Here is a 16,629-nt window from a genome sequence, read left to right as displayed (position 1 = left end):
TTCTTTGTTTCGCCGCTAGAGGGGGTGGGGCGTCTTTCCCACCCTGGGCACCTTACCCCACTCTCCCCTACAGTGCGGGCGAGCGTTTGAGAGAGCTAACGCAAGGGAAGCAACAATGCCAGAGTAACATAATCTAAAATAAACACTACTAAGTCGCACAGGTACGGAGCGTAGTTAAAATGACAAACATTCCGCACCATGGGTCCAAACGAGCCTTACACCGCCCAATGCAAACAGCCCACAACTTAGAAGTCGTCATTATGACTCCATCAAAGTTAATTTCGAATCCTGTGTGTACAGCCCCGTTACTATGCTAGTTAAGCATCCCAATCTCTCATTCAGAACGCGAAGCACTTCTTTGATCCCCAAATTAAATTTTCCGCGGTAGTCGGCATTTCTGCGGGCTCCTGCATAGAATCGGAAATCCGCTGGATCGCAATATCATTCCAGTCTCAGCGTTCCTGGATAATGAACAGCCGTGTCCGGGGAGGGAAGGGTCTTCTCTGATGACCCACCCACGACGCTCCCCGCTCTGAGCCGTCTGTTTGCCGTCGTGCTCCACGTCACCTATCCGGCGTGTGTCGTGTACACTGCAGTCGGGTGTATTGACTCTCGCTCTGTCTCCCGCTCCACTCCCTCTGGCCAGCTACTCTGCCGAGCCTCATCACATAACGTCGTCTGCCAGACTACAGCAGGCTCTCAAGACGTGCAGCCGTAGGCACACACGGCCACACACTACACCCCAGCACGCACACTGCCTCCGCCGAGCTCCTTTCCATCTCGTACGAAGGCGGGGCGGAGCCGTATCACCCCAGCCAGCCGTCCGCCGCCGAGGGACACGATCCGTTCACCCGAACGAATATCGTTCGGGCGGGGGCGGGGGCGGGGGCGGCGGGCCACTCTATCTGGGACGCCATATTGCCGCGCGCCACCGCGTGGTGCCAATTATGGCGCGCCGGCGGCAATATCGGCGCGTCACAGCCGACGTCACGGCCGGCCGACCGGCCGATAGATGGACGGCCGGCCGACCAGTCAATGCCGGTTAGCCGATAACGGCTCTGAGCGGGCGGACCGACCGCGCCGGGAAACTCAAACCACACCGGCCTTATCGTAATCCCGGCGGCGGCGCGGCCATCAGGATCTACATTTCTGAGCGAGCACCGGCGCCGCCGAGCATATGTCTTTGAATGGCGCCGCGGCCGAGAATAGCAGTCTGGTCTGGTCAGTTGGGCGGCGGCGGCACGGGGGCGCGGCGCGGGTGCCGTTCACACAGGGCCGGTGACCTGCGCTGCTCCAGAGACGTCTGTCGGGCCGGTACCAGAGGAGAGTCACCGGCCGGGGCTCTCTGAGGGCACCGGCCGGCCGCCGGCCGACGGGCGCCCTGCCGCCCGTATTGATCAGCCGCCCTGGAGAGCCGGCGTCCCCTTCCAACCCCGCCGGCGCCGGCGGCCGGCGATCAATAGGCGGCCCGCTATTGATCCGGCGGCCGAGCCGAGCCGAGCCAGGCCGCCCCCGCCGCATCGACCCCGACCCAAGGGCCGCCGACGACGGCGCGCCCTTCCCGCCGGCCGGCGGCTCTCGTCGAGCGAGCCGCGCCCGAGAGCTGCGCCAGCAGACCGATCAGACCTCAGAGGTATCATAGCGACAGCACAGCGCACCCACACACTAATGAACGAGTCGGCCACTACGCCACACCGCCTGTCTGGACCTCGCTGTCTTTACTCGTGCCGCCGTAAAGGAGGCTGTCCTCAAACCCTCCACACGAAGAGAATCAGTTGAATCAGTTGAAGAGTGCAACTGCTGCATACGGTAGACAATGCCCTTGATGAGGTAATTACGGAGCGAGCGAAGCGAGCGGAGTCTTACGTAGAATAACGGAAATTTCTGAGTATGAGCGGCCGGCCGGCCGGCCGGCCGTGGTCACGCTTCTGCGACGCTTATATCTCAGCAACCACTTGACCGATTTACATGCGGTAATTTTTGTAGGGTAGCTTCATTCCTTCTACCAAGTATTGGACTATTCCCGATGCATGTGGGTGACCCCTTATGCACGTGCCACGTGCAAAACAAAGAGGTGTCACTTTTGTAATTGTTGCAATATCTCGGTAACTACTTGGCCGATTGCGCTGAAAGTTGGCATGCAGGTAGGCACCCACTAGGCAATACATATCCATGTGTCGGAGTTGGGGTGCTGCTGCACGTGCGCACGTGCAGGGGTCGATTCCAGATCTCGAGAACGGCTGGACTGATGGCGCTCAAATTTGGTACATGGCTAGGGACCGGTTAGTAGGGTGCCGTGCAAAAGTCAGTTGGGACCCATTTTGCACGTGCGCACGTGCAGGGTGCCGCTTCCAGATCTCGAGAACGGCTGGGCCGATTGTGCCCAAATTTGGCACATCGCTAGAGACCAGTTAGTAGGGTGCCGTGCACAAGTCAGTTGGAGGTACCCCCTCGCAATTTCGCACGTGCAAGGCCCACCCTCTCGCTCGCTCCGTTAGTCGCCCCAAAAGGCGTTATACTGGTCTTGTAAGAATATTACAAGAGTTGCAAAGGCACGCTGCAAGAACAAGTTGCGGCACGAATGAACACCGGAACGAAACCGCTTACAGCATTAAGTTCCCTCAGAAGGTTTCAGAAGGCGTCTGGGCTCCCTGACGCCAGTCAGTGGATATTTCAAGACTGTTCATTTCAAAGAGAGTCGGAGGAGGAAAATCATGCATCGCCTAATCCAGCAGAGAGCCATGGGAACAGTCTCATTATTTCTAGCGAGCGGAGAGTGCATTGTGCCTCTCTATCGCCGGTGCCCCGCCCGGCAGTGGCGCCGGCCGGTCCGCTCATCTGTTGCAGCAGTGTCTCTGCCTCTCTGTCCCCACCGTCCGTCCGTCTGCCCCGCGGGCCGGTCATCTGCCGTCAATCCGTGCTGACGCGTACCTACAGCACGGCTTTGTTCGCCGCGCCGGCGGCTCGGGGCGGCCCTTCAAAGGCTTCTGGCTCCCTGCGGGCGCATCGGGCCACGCCTGGTCGGGGCGAGAGTGGCTGACGTCAGCGCGTCGATCGATGACATCCACCGACCACCGCCCGCCGCCGCCGTCCGGCGCCACACCGCCCGGTAAAAAGGAACGCCCCGCGCCGCGCTCCAACAAGCTGCGTCGGTCGTCGGCCCGGCCCGACCGCTGACAAATGATGCGAGACGGCGCGGCGACGGGCGCCTGCGGGCCGGGCGCGCCGCCATACCGCCCCGGCCGGCCTCCCTGGGCCCGCCCCTGGCGGCGGGTCAAGGCCAGAGGGGTCAGCGGCGCGGCGGTTCGCACAGATGGCCGCCGGCCAGCCGGCCCGCGCCGCCGACACTCGACGAAACATCGGCTGTCGATCAGCGGCGGCACGCAGGCCGCTGGCGGGCCCGAGCCGCTGTCAAACACCCGGTGAAGGCTGTCCGGTGTCCGCGCCATCCCCGGCATGTGAGGCGGCCCCGCCCGGCCCAGGGACCGTCAGACAGCGCTCCTCCGCGGCGCTAAATAACGTCCGGAGGCTGACGAGAAACAAAGCAGACTGTAACGTCCGATTTATCAGGCTGTCGGGATGCTGCTGCCGGCGAAATATTGACTTTATTTGTCTCCTGTCATTGAATGTGCATCAGGCATGCCTAAACGAATTCATACATCACGCGATGTTGCTCAGTGAATCTACATGAAGCTTGTTTATAAATATAAATGAGCCGGACTTGCAAACCATATTTTAGCTATCAAATCGATCTCGAAACATGAGTAGTTACCAACTTTCAACCAAACTAAACAGAGCCTAAGATAACAGAGATTTTACAGCGCGCGGACAGGTTACTTTGGCGGCGGATTACTGGCGTTCCTTGCCGCCGACTGGGGCCGGGTTGTTTTCTTTGTGCGCTGCCCGGACCGGTTGGCCGAGACGGCAGCGCCATGTGCCTTCAGAGCATTACACGCGCGGTCGGCCGGGACGCGCTGCCAGCGGCCGCCGCCGGTCCCGGTACCGCTAACACGCCAAGAATAATGTCGGTAATTACGAGCGCTGCCGGCCGTCGTCTCTCTGGAAAGTCTGGCAGCGGCGGCGGCGGCAATTTACTGCGCCGGCCGGGGCAGATAGGCGCGCCGCCGGCGCCACTCGTCACCAGCGCTGTTTGGCCGGCGCCCATCTCATCTGCCGACGGCCGTCTCCCGAGTCCGTGCCGCGCCGCCGGCCATCACTCGCCGGACAGCGCGGCGATGAAGCCGGGATGCGGCCCGCTCCCCGCCGCCTCCCTCCCTGCTCTCTCCCGAGCCGGACGGGCGGACCGCAGGGCAGGGCGAGTGAGAGATCAGACGCGCCGGAACCGGCGGCGGAGCGGCGGCCGGAACAGGATGTTTGATGCGCCCCCGGCCCGGCTCGGCCCGTGGCAGGGGGAGGCAGGTGAGAGCCGGGCCGGGAGCGGTCGCCGCCCGGCACGCGCCAGCTGCCGCTGACGGCTAATGACCTCCGATCAGCACCACCCCGCTGTGCTGACAGCTGCCGCCGGCTGACGGACTGACGGCCGGCTGACAGACGGGACGGCCTGACGGACGTGTCAAATGGCCGGCTGACACCGCCAAAGCGGCCGACGGTGTGTGTCACCCACAGATAGACAAACACACTGCCGAGTGTGGCTCATGACACTGACGGCTGGTGAGCGCTGCCGAGTTGCCGACGACAGAAGGGGAACAACCGGCGACCTGAGGTGAGGATATCGATAATGTAACAGAGCGATCAGGTGCCACAGCCCAGACAACTCGGTAGACGTGCGATAAAGAGGCGATGTCGGGACGAACGACTGCCGGTCGATGCCTGGATCATTCACAAGAGCCACATCGATGGGAACCAAACAGCCTTCTAATGTCGTAAATGGGAGTACTGACGTGTTGAACGACCTATTCAAGAGGCGCGAAAGGATGGGACGAGACCAGCCGGCTAGCGATCAACATTGCAATAAAGGTCCGTTCACACGAGATCAATACGAGACGGGCCATCAACTCAAGCCGCGAAAGGTAAATATTGTAACGACAGCTGCCTCAGCAATCATCCTTGTCATTTGCCACATTGACGCCCGCTGCCCATCCCGCATTCCCAACCACTCGGGTCTCCAGTTTCCCCAAGCTCTCGCCATCCACCGCCCTCCTGCTCCCCACGCAATCAGCTTTCACTGCGCCGCCGGTCCTCATCACGCACAAGGGCGGCGCACGGCACAGAGCAGCTGTTGGCCGGCCGCGCGTGACTGCGCCCCGGCCAGTGTTGATTCGAACGGCCGGCCGGCCGGCGCAGACTATTTAATCGCGCTCACCGGGGGCAGCTGCAGTGGGCCGGCCGTTGGCGCTTGTTTGGACCGCGCTATGATAACCGGCGGTCGGCGGCCGGCGCGCCGCGTATCGATCCGGAGCGGCCGAGCGGAGTCGCGCCGCACGCGCCGGCCGCGCCGCACGGCAATTAACAAAGGCCCGGACACGCGTGCACGACAAAGCCGCCGGCGACGCGCTGATCAGCTGAGCGAGGGACAATGGCGGCGGGACAGCTGGACCGGCGGCAGGGGAGCCACCCCTGGCGCCCGCCGCCCCCCGGGGAGGCTGGCGGCGCTCTCCCCTTCCCTTCCCCGCCACAGCCTGGGACCATGACCGATTTCGGTGAAGTTCATAGTCCCCCAGCGATAGTCTAATCGAAGCGTTATCACGCGAACCGGCAGTTCTTGTGCGCTGCGCTCGATAAAGACATTTCCATAAAAGTTGGCCAAATTTAGCCCTGACCGAAAATATCAATCGCAAAGCAAAGTCATTCCCCAATATAGCACTGGAAACCGTAAGATGTTATCAGCAAGCTGGAAACAATATTTTCATAGGCAACTAAAGTAGTTCTTGGGATCAACATGGCAGCGGCATGAATTCCGTTGCCGATCCGTTGGCGATATAAATTATCTATCAAAACAAGCCACCGGTCGTGAAATAAATAAACCAACTGTGCCGCGGCTGTCGGTGTGATCAGAGTCGGAGGCCAATTTGGGCCCGTATCGGCGGCGCGCTGTCCGGCGCACCAGACGGGATACTGCCGGGTCCCCGGGGCCGGAGTCTGATCGGACAGAGCGCCGCAGAACAGAGGAGAGCAGAGCAGAATGCGGCAGAACAGAACGGGGCAGGACGGGGGAAGTTAGGGCAGGACAGAGCAGAGCAGAGCAGGAAAAGAAAGAATAGAACGTTTTGGCAAAACAGGACAGGGATTATGACAAGGAATCTGTTTATAATTCGGATTGAGGCAGACCATTGCAGTGGCGGGGCATTGCAGCGGCAGCGACAGGACAGGGCCGGGCAGCCAGGACTGAAATAACACGCGGAGGCGCCGGCCGACAGGTCAATACCAGCCGGGTTAGGGCCATACGGTGCTGACGGGTCGCTCGGTCGAACGGGTGGGTCACCCCGGCCGACAATGGGCCACACGATGGCGCCGTTATAGTCCCAAGTACCCCGAAACACGGCAGCTCACTGCCGACTGGCTCAACACACGAGAACCCCGGCTGGAAGGCAAGGTTAGGTGATCGGCACCGATCGTCAACAGTCGCACGATATTCCGACTGAGACGGACTGAGAGAGGAATTCTACGGACAGGTCAAGTCGTCCCTCTACCGCTCACTCCAGCTCCGTCCTCTGTCACACATTAACCGAAGGCGCTGCTGCCGCGGCTACGGTAGTCTTGTTCGTCGCGGACCGCAGCAGGCCGAAGCCCGCGCAGACACTGCCAAGCCAGGCCATTGCGTCGTCAGAGTAAGTCCCGGTAGAGCATCGTCCAGTCATGGGCGCCAATAAAACTACGCTACTGATAGCCAGTGCGAGCGTCGAAGTTGGAAAGTACAGCCATTGCCCGGAAACTTGAGCTTTTATATTCATAACTACAGAGGGACTTAAGCTTGGGCTGGGTAATCCTGATCTGAAGTTGGCCTTTTCGACAAACTTTGCAGCGAGGGAGTGTTCGCTCCTGCTGACCGATGACGGCATGAAAAGTAGTGCGCAGTTGATGTTTAAAAGAAAGCATCACGAACGGCTCTCTCCCATCGGCTATCGTCAAAATAATCATATCTCAGGATAGTCTCAGAGCAATCATTTTATGTCCGCTACATCATACGTTAGCTTTAGCTCAATTCCAGCCAGCCACTCACATTTACCGAGCTTATCGATCAGGTAGTTATAAACAAAACAAAATAAAATTCTAGCAAACATAGGTAATAAATGTACACCGACAGCGGGTTCGGAAAATAGCAGTCATTAGCCAGGATAATCGTTTCCGAGCCCTCGAAGCTGGGTTGTGGACTGACCGAGTCCCGCCCCCCTCCCCTTATATCTCCATCCGGTCGGGTCATTAGCCTCTCCCGAGCGGGGGCGCTCCACTAACGGATACAAGGGTCACCGGAGCGGCGGGCGGGCGGCCGGCCAGGTGCACCGAGACCGCCGCCGGCCGGGGGCGGCGGCGGGGGCGGCGGCGGCGGCGGCAGCTGGCACGGACAGGTGGGCCGGCCGGCCGGGTGAGGCCACATCAGCTGAGCAGCAGCTGGCGGTTCACCGCCGCACCGAGCAAACGCAGCGTGAATAATCCAGCACAAACACCTCACTGCACATCAGCGCCTATCTGCCCTCCAATGGGGCGCAGTTTGTGTATGCAGACTTCGCAGAGTACCGGTGCGACCATCTGCGCGCCCGGGACGAATCGTGGGACGCAAAGACCACCCGACGGCAGCTCATAGACTGATCAGACTCGTGGCTGTACGGTCCATTCTTTCCGGTGCATGGTTAACAGCTGCGGCAGAGCTGAGGGGCATCATGGGTGGTTCAACGGGTCCAGTGGTCGTACACCTCATCTTCCTGACACCCAGCACACGCCGACACCATTCTCCTGCCCTCTGTCCGGTCTTATCACGAAACCTGGAGGAACGGCCACGCCATCGCAACAGCGGTTGGGCCCCATATGGTGCAATGTCCCCCGAGTTGCCAAGTCCAGAGCGTTTGAACGAAGACATTTGAGGCACACAGATAAATACGGGCTGCCCAGTGCTAACGGAGGGCGGCCGTCTATTTGGAATATAGAGGGAGGTGCCCAGAGCGGCGCCTCAGACTGTTTACGATACAGAACGACGGTTCCTTGGGCGACAGAGTGCCGCTCCGGGCTGTTCGCGGAGGCCGGCGGCGCCCAGCGCTGGCCTGCCACCCGGCGCGCGCCTCGTGGCGTCACCAGAGGCCCCCGCCGGCCTATCGACCGCGGCGGCCACGCCCGATCGAGCTGCCGCCGCCGCCGCTGCCGACGCGACACAACGGACCCGCCGCCACCGCACCGCGCTGAGGACGCCGCCATGAATAAAACAACAGCCTCGCCACCCCGCCACCACTCTGCGGCCGACCGACTCAGAGCGGCAGACGCACCATCAGCCGAGCTGCGCAGCGCTCCGCGGTAAAAAGCCCGCTCCATCCGTCTCCCGGCGCCTTTCAGCGTCAAGAGCGCCAACTTTCTGCGACACATCTTAAAAACAGCTTTCAGCCATTAATTTCTGCAGCGCTAGAGGCAAAATTCCCCGCGGAGTTATCCCAAAAAGCAGCGGCGGGAAAATCCGGGGAGATTTAAAAGCTGCCGCTCGGAGAAATGAAACTGGAAAGGCGGCACAAACTGTTGCATTCATTTCCACCTCACAATGTATCCCACTCCGGGCCCGATTCAGGGCGGTCGTTTCCCTCCCGCTCTATTCAGGCCTCCGCCATCTGTTTACCTTGATTGTTTTGTTCTGTAGCCGCAGTCCGTTCAGTGTGTTGATGGCCTTCTCGGCGTCCTCGATCTTGTGGTAGTTGACAAAGCCGTAGCCGAGACTCTGACCTGCGGCACACGGAGAGGAGGGTGGGGTCAGACTCGGACCGAGGGTGCAAGGCGCTAATACACGGGGCTCATAAGTTTGCAAACACACTTAAGAACAAATGATGCACTGTGTTCAATGAGCCAAGTGAATGCACTCAAGGAAGAGCAGACGAACCAGGCTAAAGGAACAAGTGAGCGATGGCAGAATATCTGGCAGGATGAGCATTAGAATGTCGGCTTGGCAGCAATGCTATTTATCATGTCTCCCAGGGAAATCCTGAAGCATAACAATCACCCATACTCCGGTTACATAAGCATCAGTTCAACCGAAGGCTGACTTTCAGTAATGGGCCCTTACATCAGCGCCCGCAACCTAGAGTAGATATTTAAACATTGTATTTTTAACACAACTAAATAACAACCTACTTCTCATTAGTGTGCCTATAACTCTTCTACGCCTTTTGAACGGACATAACCGCTAAATTTGTCGTTGATACGCTATTTACGACACGTGTTTAAATATGTCGTTTATCTCCCACGCCAATTTTGACAGTGGCTATATAATCAGCCCGGTCGAGTCTCATAATGACTCATGTGACAGGGGTGCTCGCCGGAATGATTAAACCACGGGCCGTCCACCATCAGCGCTGATGAATGCAGCCGTAACTCCACCACGTGTTAACTGGGCATTCATCATCGGCCGGCGGGCGGCTCCAAAAGAAACACGGAGGACGGGGCGGGTCACGCAGCCGGGGGTCCGGCCACTGACTACTGACTGGAGCTGGAGCGGGGTGTCTCGGACCAGGCCGCCGGCTGGGCCAGTGTGCCATATACCGGCATATGGTCCATGTTGGGAGTGGGCCGACGGCGCAGGCAGCGGCGACGTCCCAGACGGCTGCGGTCGGTGGTTAATCTGATGTGACGGCGGGTGCCCAGCGCTGTGCCCGGAGCGTCTGGTCAGCGTCCACTGTCTACCACCACCGGCCGTGACCGGGGCACACGTCATCTCGGCCGGCCCAGAGGCGGCAGGCCCACCGACCAACCCTCCACGACCACATCGCTCAACGTCCGACCGACACGGAAACTTCATCAGACAAACTGTGTAGCGCCGGCGCCAGGGCCGCCGCCGAGACCTGTTTGTTGTCTGCAGAGATGGTGTCCAAAACAAAACAACATTACTTCGTCTTCCGACGCAGAAGTTGGCACCAGTTCGGTGGAATTTCCTCCCAGACGGCGCTGAAACATTCCAGGAGCGACCCGCGGCGCAGTCGGCTGGTTTCAGCTCCCCGTGTGTATCGTTCCGCTGCGTCTGAGCGTCCGCCAGTTCCAAACACACGGGCGGCCGCGGCGCCGGAGTCTGGGGCAGAGAGCTTGGCACACATCCTCGCCGGCTGGCGCGCTCCGCCACCAGCGGCGGCGTCCTGTCGACGCTGCCGTCACCGGACTGTGAAGGGACGACGCGCCGCCGCCGTCACTCAGAGTGACCCACCGGCCACCCGAAATAGCCGCTCGGACACAGAGCGTCCCAGAGCGCCGCACAGCCGGCGGTCGTTACCGCAGCCGCGCGGACGGCTTTCAGAGGCAGTAATTGTCGGCGGCTGGCGGCTCGGCGGTCGGTGCCAGGAGCACGGACGGACGGCCACGGCACCACGCCTCGGTCTGTCGTGTCTCTCACACCTCATGCCGACCCAGCTGCGTGAGGTGACGCACGGCGTGTGTGACAGCTCGAACCGTCACCGACACCAGGCCACGTCCGTAGGCCATCCGTCATCGCGTCACCTGCCGCCGTTTAGCTGACCGTCATCGCCGCCCGAGGCCGGCCAGCCGACAGCGATACCATCTCAGGGTGGATGACGTCCGACCAGCGCCACGCGGCCACACCATTAGCCGAGGAACCCCGCACTGGCCGGCCGGCATAATGACTCCGTGCGGTAACAGTCAATTCACTCACACCAGTCAACCTCTCTCACTCTCACACCAGTCAATACACCAGTCAATACGCCAGGGCAGTCAATGGAGGGGTTCTTTGGTCAGCCTGCCGCCCGAGGGCCAGCACCGCCTCCCTTCCTCCCTGCGGGTCTAATGCCGCTATTTCACACGTTTACAACCCTCACCAACTAGGCCCAGAGTCTCCCTCTGAGTTCGGTCTCTGCCCGAGCCGCCCCCATCTCTCCCTGCGCGCCAGTGCCGCACGGAAGACACCACGGGACGATGCGGGCTGAGAGCGGCGGTGACAGCCGGCGGGCCTCTACCGGCTGAGCCGACCCGGGCCGGGGCAGCCGCTAAACACACAGCTAGCTGTAGCTATTTTGGCAGGGCCACCGGCCGTAAACAGGGCGGCGGCGGAGGCGGCGGCGGTACGGGAGGCGGTCGGGGGATGGGCATACACCCAGGGCCCCTGGAGACGGCGCCTGTCTCCAGCCAGTGTTGTGTCTCTTACCGGCAACTTCACGGCATTAGCTAGCCAGGAGCAGCGGAGTCGCCAGCGCCTAAAACTGCGGTGATAATTTTGCAATACAGCACATGTTAATGGCATGGCTGAATGCGTCTAGACATGTGAGCTTAATCTGATTAACGTCTGTGTTTTTAAATGTCAAGTAAAACCAGCACGCCACGTCTCAGAGTCCATTCAACAACAGTTCTTGCTGACCGACCTTTAAAACATTTCAACAGTATCGAGTCGGTTGGGAAGTCAAATTCGCAGCTGGCTTGTCCTGTTAGAACCCTTCCACCCTCCCCATATCAAAGGTCACCGATGACGCACCTATGCCGCGTCTTCAATTGAATTCCCGGTCTGCTATGGTTCAGACTCGTGCCGTGCCGGAGACTTTCAAAAGCTGACAGCAGAGCCCGACAGCTATAGAAACCAACCCAGTAGAAATGTCGCCATCTTGTAGACGGCACAACTAGGCGATACACCATACCACGCCCTCGCAGCTCGGCTCCCGACCAGCTCCTCAGCAATGCACCATCAATGTGCTTCGCAATCGGGCGATAAATCGACTCTCCAGCCAGGAAAGTCCGGGATCTTGTAGCTGCATGGGTCCGCGGCGCCGCTGCGCTGCTGTTTTCTGCGATAACCAAACCACTCTCCATGGCCATCTATCAAGCCATTGGCTGCATGGTCCAATAACGCCGGCTAGCGGAGGCAGTAAATTGGGTTCATGCAATACGGCTCGACAGCCAGCCGCCGGTAGCCGGTGGCGCGCGTGGCTCAACTTCACCCGGCCAACGGGGCGCGGACGGCTACGTGACGCCGCCCACACCGTCACACGGAGTCGTGTCACGTCACGGCAGGTCCCGAAACGTCACCGGTCAGTCACTGCGCAGCGTCGGACACCGCGCCGTTCTTCGACCGGTGCAAATCCGCTTCATGATAGCCATTCCGCACACACACGGCGAACGTTCCCGACACAGGCCGACTTCGCCGAAAGGCAACAGGCCCATCGTCCGCCGCCGCCGTCGGCGACTGTCGGCCGTCGGACGGCGCGGAGCCATTCCGTCGGGAGCGACGTTCCATCTCAGGGGAGTGATGGGACGCTCTCGTCTCATCTCATCCCAGACAGACAGACAGACAGAGAGACGGGGGCGGCGGAGGCGGCGGGGGCGGCACCAGCGACCACAGCCGCCCGTCTGCCTGTCTGTCCCTGCCAGGGTCGGTACAGAGTGAAACATGTCGCTCGGTCTCGGTCCGTCGCCTCTGTCGGCCGCTGTCCGACAGCTCCATTTGTCCCATGTCCGGCGGGCGGGCTCAGACGGCACCCGGTCACCGTCAGCCTGGCGCCCGGACCAGCACCGCCTGCCCGGTATCGTCTCCAAACTCGGCACACAGACACAGAGACCGCGCCCGCCCAGCTAAAAATATGGCGGCGCCACGTCGCCTGCACACGGGCTATGTCGACCGCGGCGGCGGAGCGTCCGTGCAAGAAGCTGTGGCCGCCAAACGACGGGGCGCTACGGCGCGCGCCAGCTCCTCGAGCGGGCGCCGAGCGCGCTGGGGGCGCAGAGGGCGCCGGGCACGACCACACAGAGCGCCCGTCCTCCCCGCCAGCCGGCATCTGAAGCGCATGCATCGGACGATAACTGACGGCCATACCCCGCCGTCTCCGCATGCCAAACTCAATTGCACGTGACGGTATAGCGGGTGCCTCTCGCGGCACGGGGAGAATGCCATCAGCGCCGCGCGCCGCTCGGTCGGCAGCCGCGGCGGCACGCCCCGCGACCGAGCCAGCGCGTCATCGGCCCAGTCACCGGAGCGTCATCGAAGCACCGGTAGACCGTCATCGAACGCCCGACCGTCATCGCGCGGTGGTGCCGGCGGAGGCGCGATACTCAGAGCTGCCACAGCTCGTCCTGTGGCGGTGCAAGCTGCTAGCCAAAGCAGCGGCCCACGCCCGGCGCCGAGCGGGTCGGCGGCGCGGGCCAACTTCGCCCGGCCGGCCGACACCTGACGAGGTAATCCGGTTACCAGCCCAAAGTTGGCCGGTAATTAGCATACAGCTCATCACACCAGCAGATAGCGGGCCCGGAAGGTTCACAGTTCCGACCGACCCTAGCTGATGCCCGGGTAACTGAATCGATCGGGTTCGTATGATCCCCTGCAGCGGCCGCTGATAAGAGACGAGCTCGAAAGTGAGAAACCCGGCCAGCCTGCCAGGAACGTCGTCCAAAGATCGCCGAATCAAATGAAACTACTTTCCCGGCGATGAATCAGCGCGGGATATCAGCATGTGAGTGGGCTGTCATTCAAACTTAGAGGAGCCCACCACTTCACACTATAGTTCGTTTTTCTTAAGTTCGACCCTCACTCAAATCGTCTCTTTGAACACAGCACGAGAATTGCTAGCTGAATTACTGAGAAAACTGACTGACGCACATTGATTTCACAGACGATTAATTTATTCAAAAGTATTTCTTCCTGGGCCCGTATTCACGTCGGAATTTTTCGTAAGATTTATCTTACGATCGCTCTTTGTCGTACGATAATTTGGTATTCACGTTGGCATCGCAAACAGTTAAGATTTATCTTACGATCAAAATTTTGTTCGTAGACATTTGTCGTACGATCGATCGTAAGTGCGATTCACGTCGGGACATCTTACGTCGAATCTTAAGATGATCGTAAGATCTTAATGATGAAGGTATTGGGAAGATACGACTACTCACTGAGCTGTCGTAAGACGTCACCTATGCTTATGAATTGTATATTTAGGTATTGAAATTGTTGTTTATGATTTTTTTGTTCTTGCGAGCGAGCGCGAAAAAGAGTTTTCAATGTAATGGGAAAATATCAGTATGAGCGGTACAGCTCGGAACAGCCTACAACGCTTATATAGCGTACATTACTATAGGCAAACTATAGACAAACTATATATACAAACTATAGGCTTATAAGCCTATAAGCGTACAGCCTATAACGCTTTTGAGAAGCTTTTATCTCGGCCACCGCTGGGCCGACTGAACCGCGGTCTTTTTTGTTTGGTAGCCCCATCCCTCCTACCTCGTAATTGACTACTCTTGATGCACCTGGGTGATCGCCGTGTCATGTGGCTCTTGCAAAGCCAAGGGTGTCAACTCAGAACCCAAAGTCGTTCTGCTGAATTTACGTTTTTGAGAGGATTATGTCTGAGTAAGCACAGGATCGATTTACTAGGAAATATGTTTGTAGGGTATATTCATCCATTCTGCCAAGGACACGACTTTTCTCGATGCATGTGGGTGACCATGGCTGCACGTGCCACGTGCATAATAAGGAGATGTCATGTTTGTAGCAATTACAATAACTATGTAATTATCGTGCCCATTGCGCTGAAACTTAGCATGTGGGTAGGCACTCATCGGGCAATGCATTTCTATGTGTCACGTTAGGGGTACTACTGCACGTGCGCACGTGCAGTGGTCGCTCCTAGATCTCGGGAACGGCTGGACCAATTGCGCTCAAAATTGGCACATCGGTAGGGACCGCTTAGTAGCGTGCCGGGCAAAAGTCGTTTGGGACCCCTTTGCACGTGCACACGTGCAGGAGGCCGCTTCCATATATAGAGAACGGCGAGGCCGATTGCGCCCAAATTTGGTACACCTTTAGGAACCGCTTAAGAGGGTGCCGAGCAAATGTCATTTGCGACTCCGGTTGCACGTGCGCGCGCGCAGCAGGCCGCTTCCGGATCTCGAGGACGGCTAGGCCGATTGCGCTTAAATTTGGTACGCCTTTAGGAATCGCTCAGGGGGTTGTCGAGCAAAAGTCCATTGTGACCCTGTTCGCACTTCGCACGTGCGAACGCGCAAGAGGCCGCTTCCGGATCTCGAGAACGGCTGGGCCGATTGCGCTTAAATTTGGTACACCTTTAGGAATCGCTTAGGAGGGTGCCGAGTGAAAATGGTGAAAATAATTCTGAAAAATAGCCGGCTGTGAGAAACAGCACAGATGAAAGGGGGGCCAAAAGATATGTTGGCCCCCTTTCAGAGCCAAAGGGGGGCCATATGGCCCCCCTGGATCCGCCCTTGAATCCAAAGTGCTGCAACTTTGAAATTAAATATCTCTGAGTTAAAACTTTTCTCGATGTTGTGAGTGCCCCGACCGGTAAGTGCAGGCCAGGGACCCCATTTTGGCTATCTCAACTCAAAACTAATGTTAATTCTCGCCCGTATTAAGTTTTGCCAGCCGCGAACGTATAAGAGGGGTCCGTTGGACCACCCCCTTTGCCGTTTCGCCCCTGATCGAGCTAGAGCTTCGCGGAAAAAACGAGCGTGTTGCCCGTGACGAGAGGAAGCCGATGATACCCAATTTTAAGGTCCTAGGTCATTGGTTGACCTTGCAGGTCATGTCAATGACCCAAAAGTCGGGAAAATCGGGACCTGTTAGAACGTCGTAAAGTGTGGCTGCTATGAGGGTTTTCAGGGTGCTGATCACGAATGTCTTGTTAGTTTTGATCACAGATGATGTCTTTAAGCATTTAGACCAGGTCGGGTCAGGTCAGGTCAACCGGTAGGGGTCGTGACGGGTATTAGTAGTACCTGTCATCCGCCTCTGACAGCTTCGTAACATATTACGAAGGCACCAAAACTACTTCGTATATGTTCACACTTCACATGGCTGCTAAATTCGAATTCAGCTCCAAAAACTAGCCTAGAGATATGCAAAACTCGAACAAGTGAGCCGAGGTCACCAAAGGTCAATGACCTGACCTGACCTTCAGGTGACCTTAACACCCACCCTAATGCATGGGAGCAACATCAAATCACATGTTTGAACGTTTGAAACCACGAAAAGCTTGCAAACGCGCGGCTAATGCGAGCCGACATACGCCGAATCGCGGTTCTGGCCAAACATGGTCTCGGAAAAGAAGTCACAGGTCAAAGGTCATTTGGGTCAGGGTCATGAAATTTTCAGGGTAGGTGTAAAATTGATCAATGCGGGGGTACTGAAAGTTTCGTCGCGATCCGCCGCTTTTTACGCGAGTTAACCGCGAAAAACCTTAGGGGGGTTGCATCAACCTCCCCCCTGTGCCGGCGAGGGTTAAAATGCATGTTTTATCGATTTATTCTCCATATGATGATTTGTAATATAATAATATAGTTTCCATAATACCTAATGGTAAAATAATATCCATAATAACTTTGAAGCATACTAAATCTGTGGTACTTTTATAATGTTAAGAATAGCTCACTGTTTAAATCTATTTCGTTTGCTGTATCATTTGACGGAGGATCCATTTTCTATGTCGTCCCGGAATATGCTGCTAAAAATCAAATCTTCGGAACTGCTACGAC

At 58.3% G+C, this 16,629-nt stretch overlaps 1 protein-coding gene across 18 annotated transcripts in view; it reads right to left on the bottom strand.

Moving 5' to 3' along the window:
* LOC122381535 (ELAV-like protein 1) overlaps positions 1 to 16,629 on the bottom strand; it is a 40,172-nt gene that overhangs the window by 6,361 nt on the left and 17,182 nt on the right. For all 18 annotated transcript variants that reach the window (XM_043365812.1, XM_043365811.1, XM_043365814.1 and 15 more), the window contains one exon: positions 8,777 to 8,880. In XM_043365812.1, coding sequence (XP_043221747.1) covers positions 8,777 to 8,880 — 104 coding nt within the window. The remainder of the gene's footprint in view (positions 1 to 8,776; positions 8,881 to 16,629) is intronic.

The sequence above is a fragment of the Amphibalanus amphitrite genome, unplaced genomic scaffold, assembly GCF_019059575.1.
Source record: "Amphibalanus amphitrite isolate SeventyFive unplaced genomic scaffold, NRLGWU_Aamphi_draft 000121F_arrow, whole genome shotgun sequence".
In the NCBI taxonomy this organism is placed as follows: Eukaryota; Metazoa; Arthropoda; class Thecostraca; order Balanomorpha; family Balanidae; genus Amphibalanus; species Amphibalanus amphitrite.
Note: the sequence above shows the minus strand (reverse complement) of the source record. Positions and strands in the feature narration are given on the sequence as shown.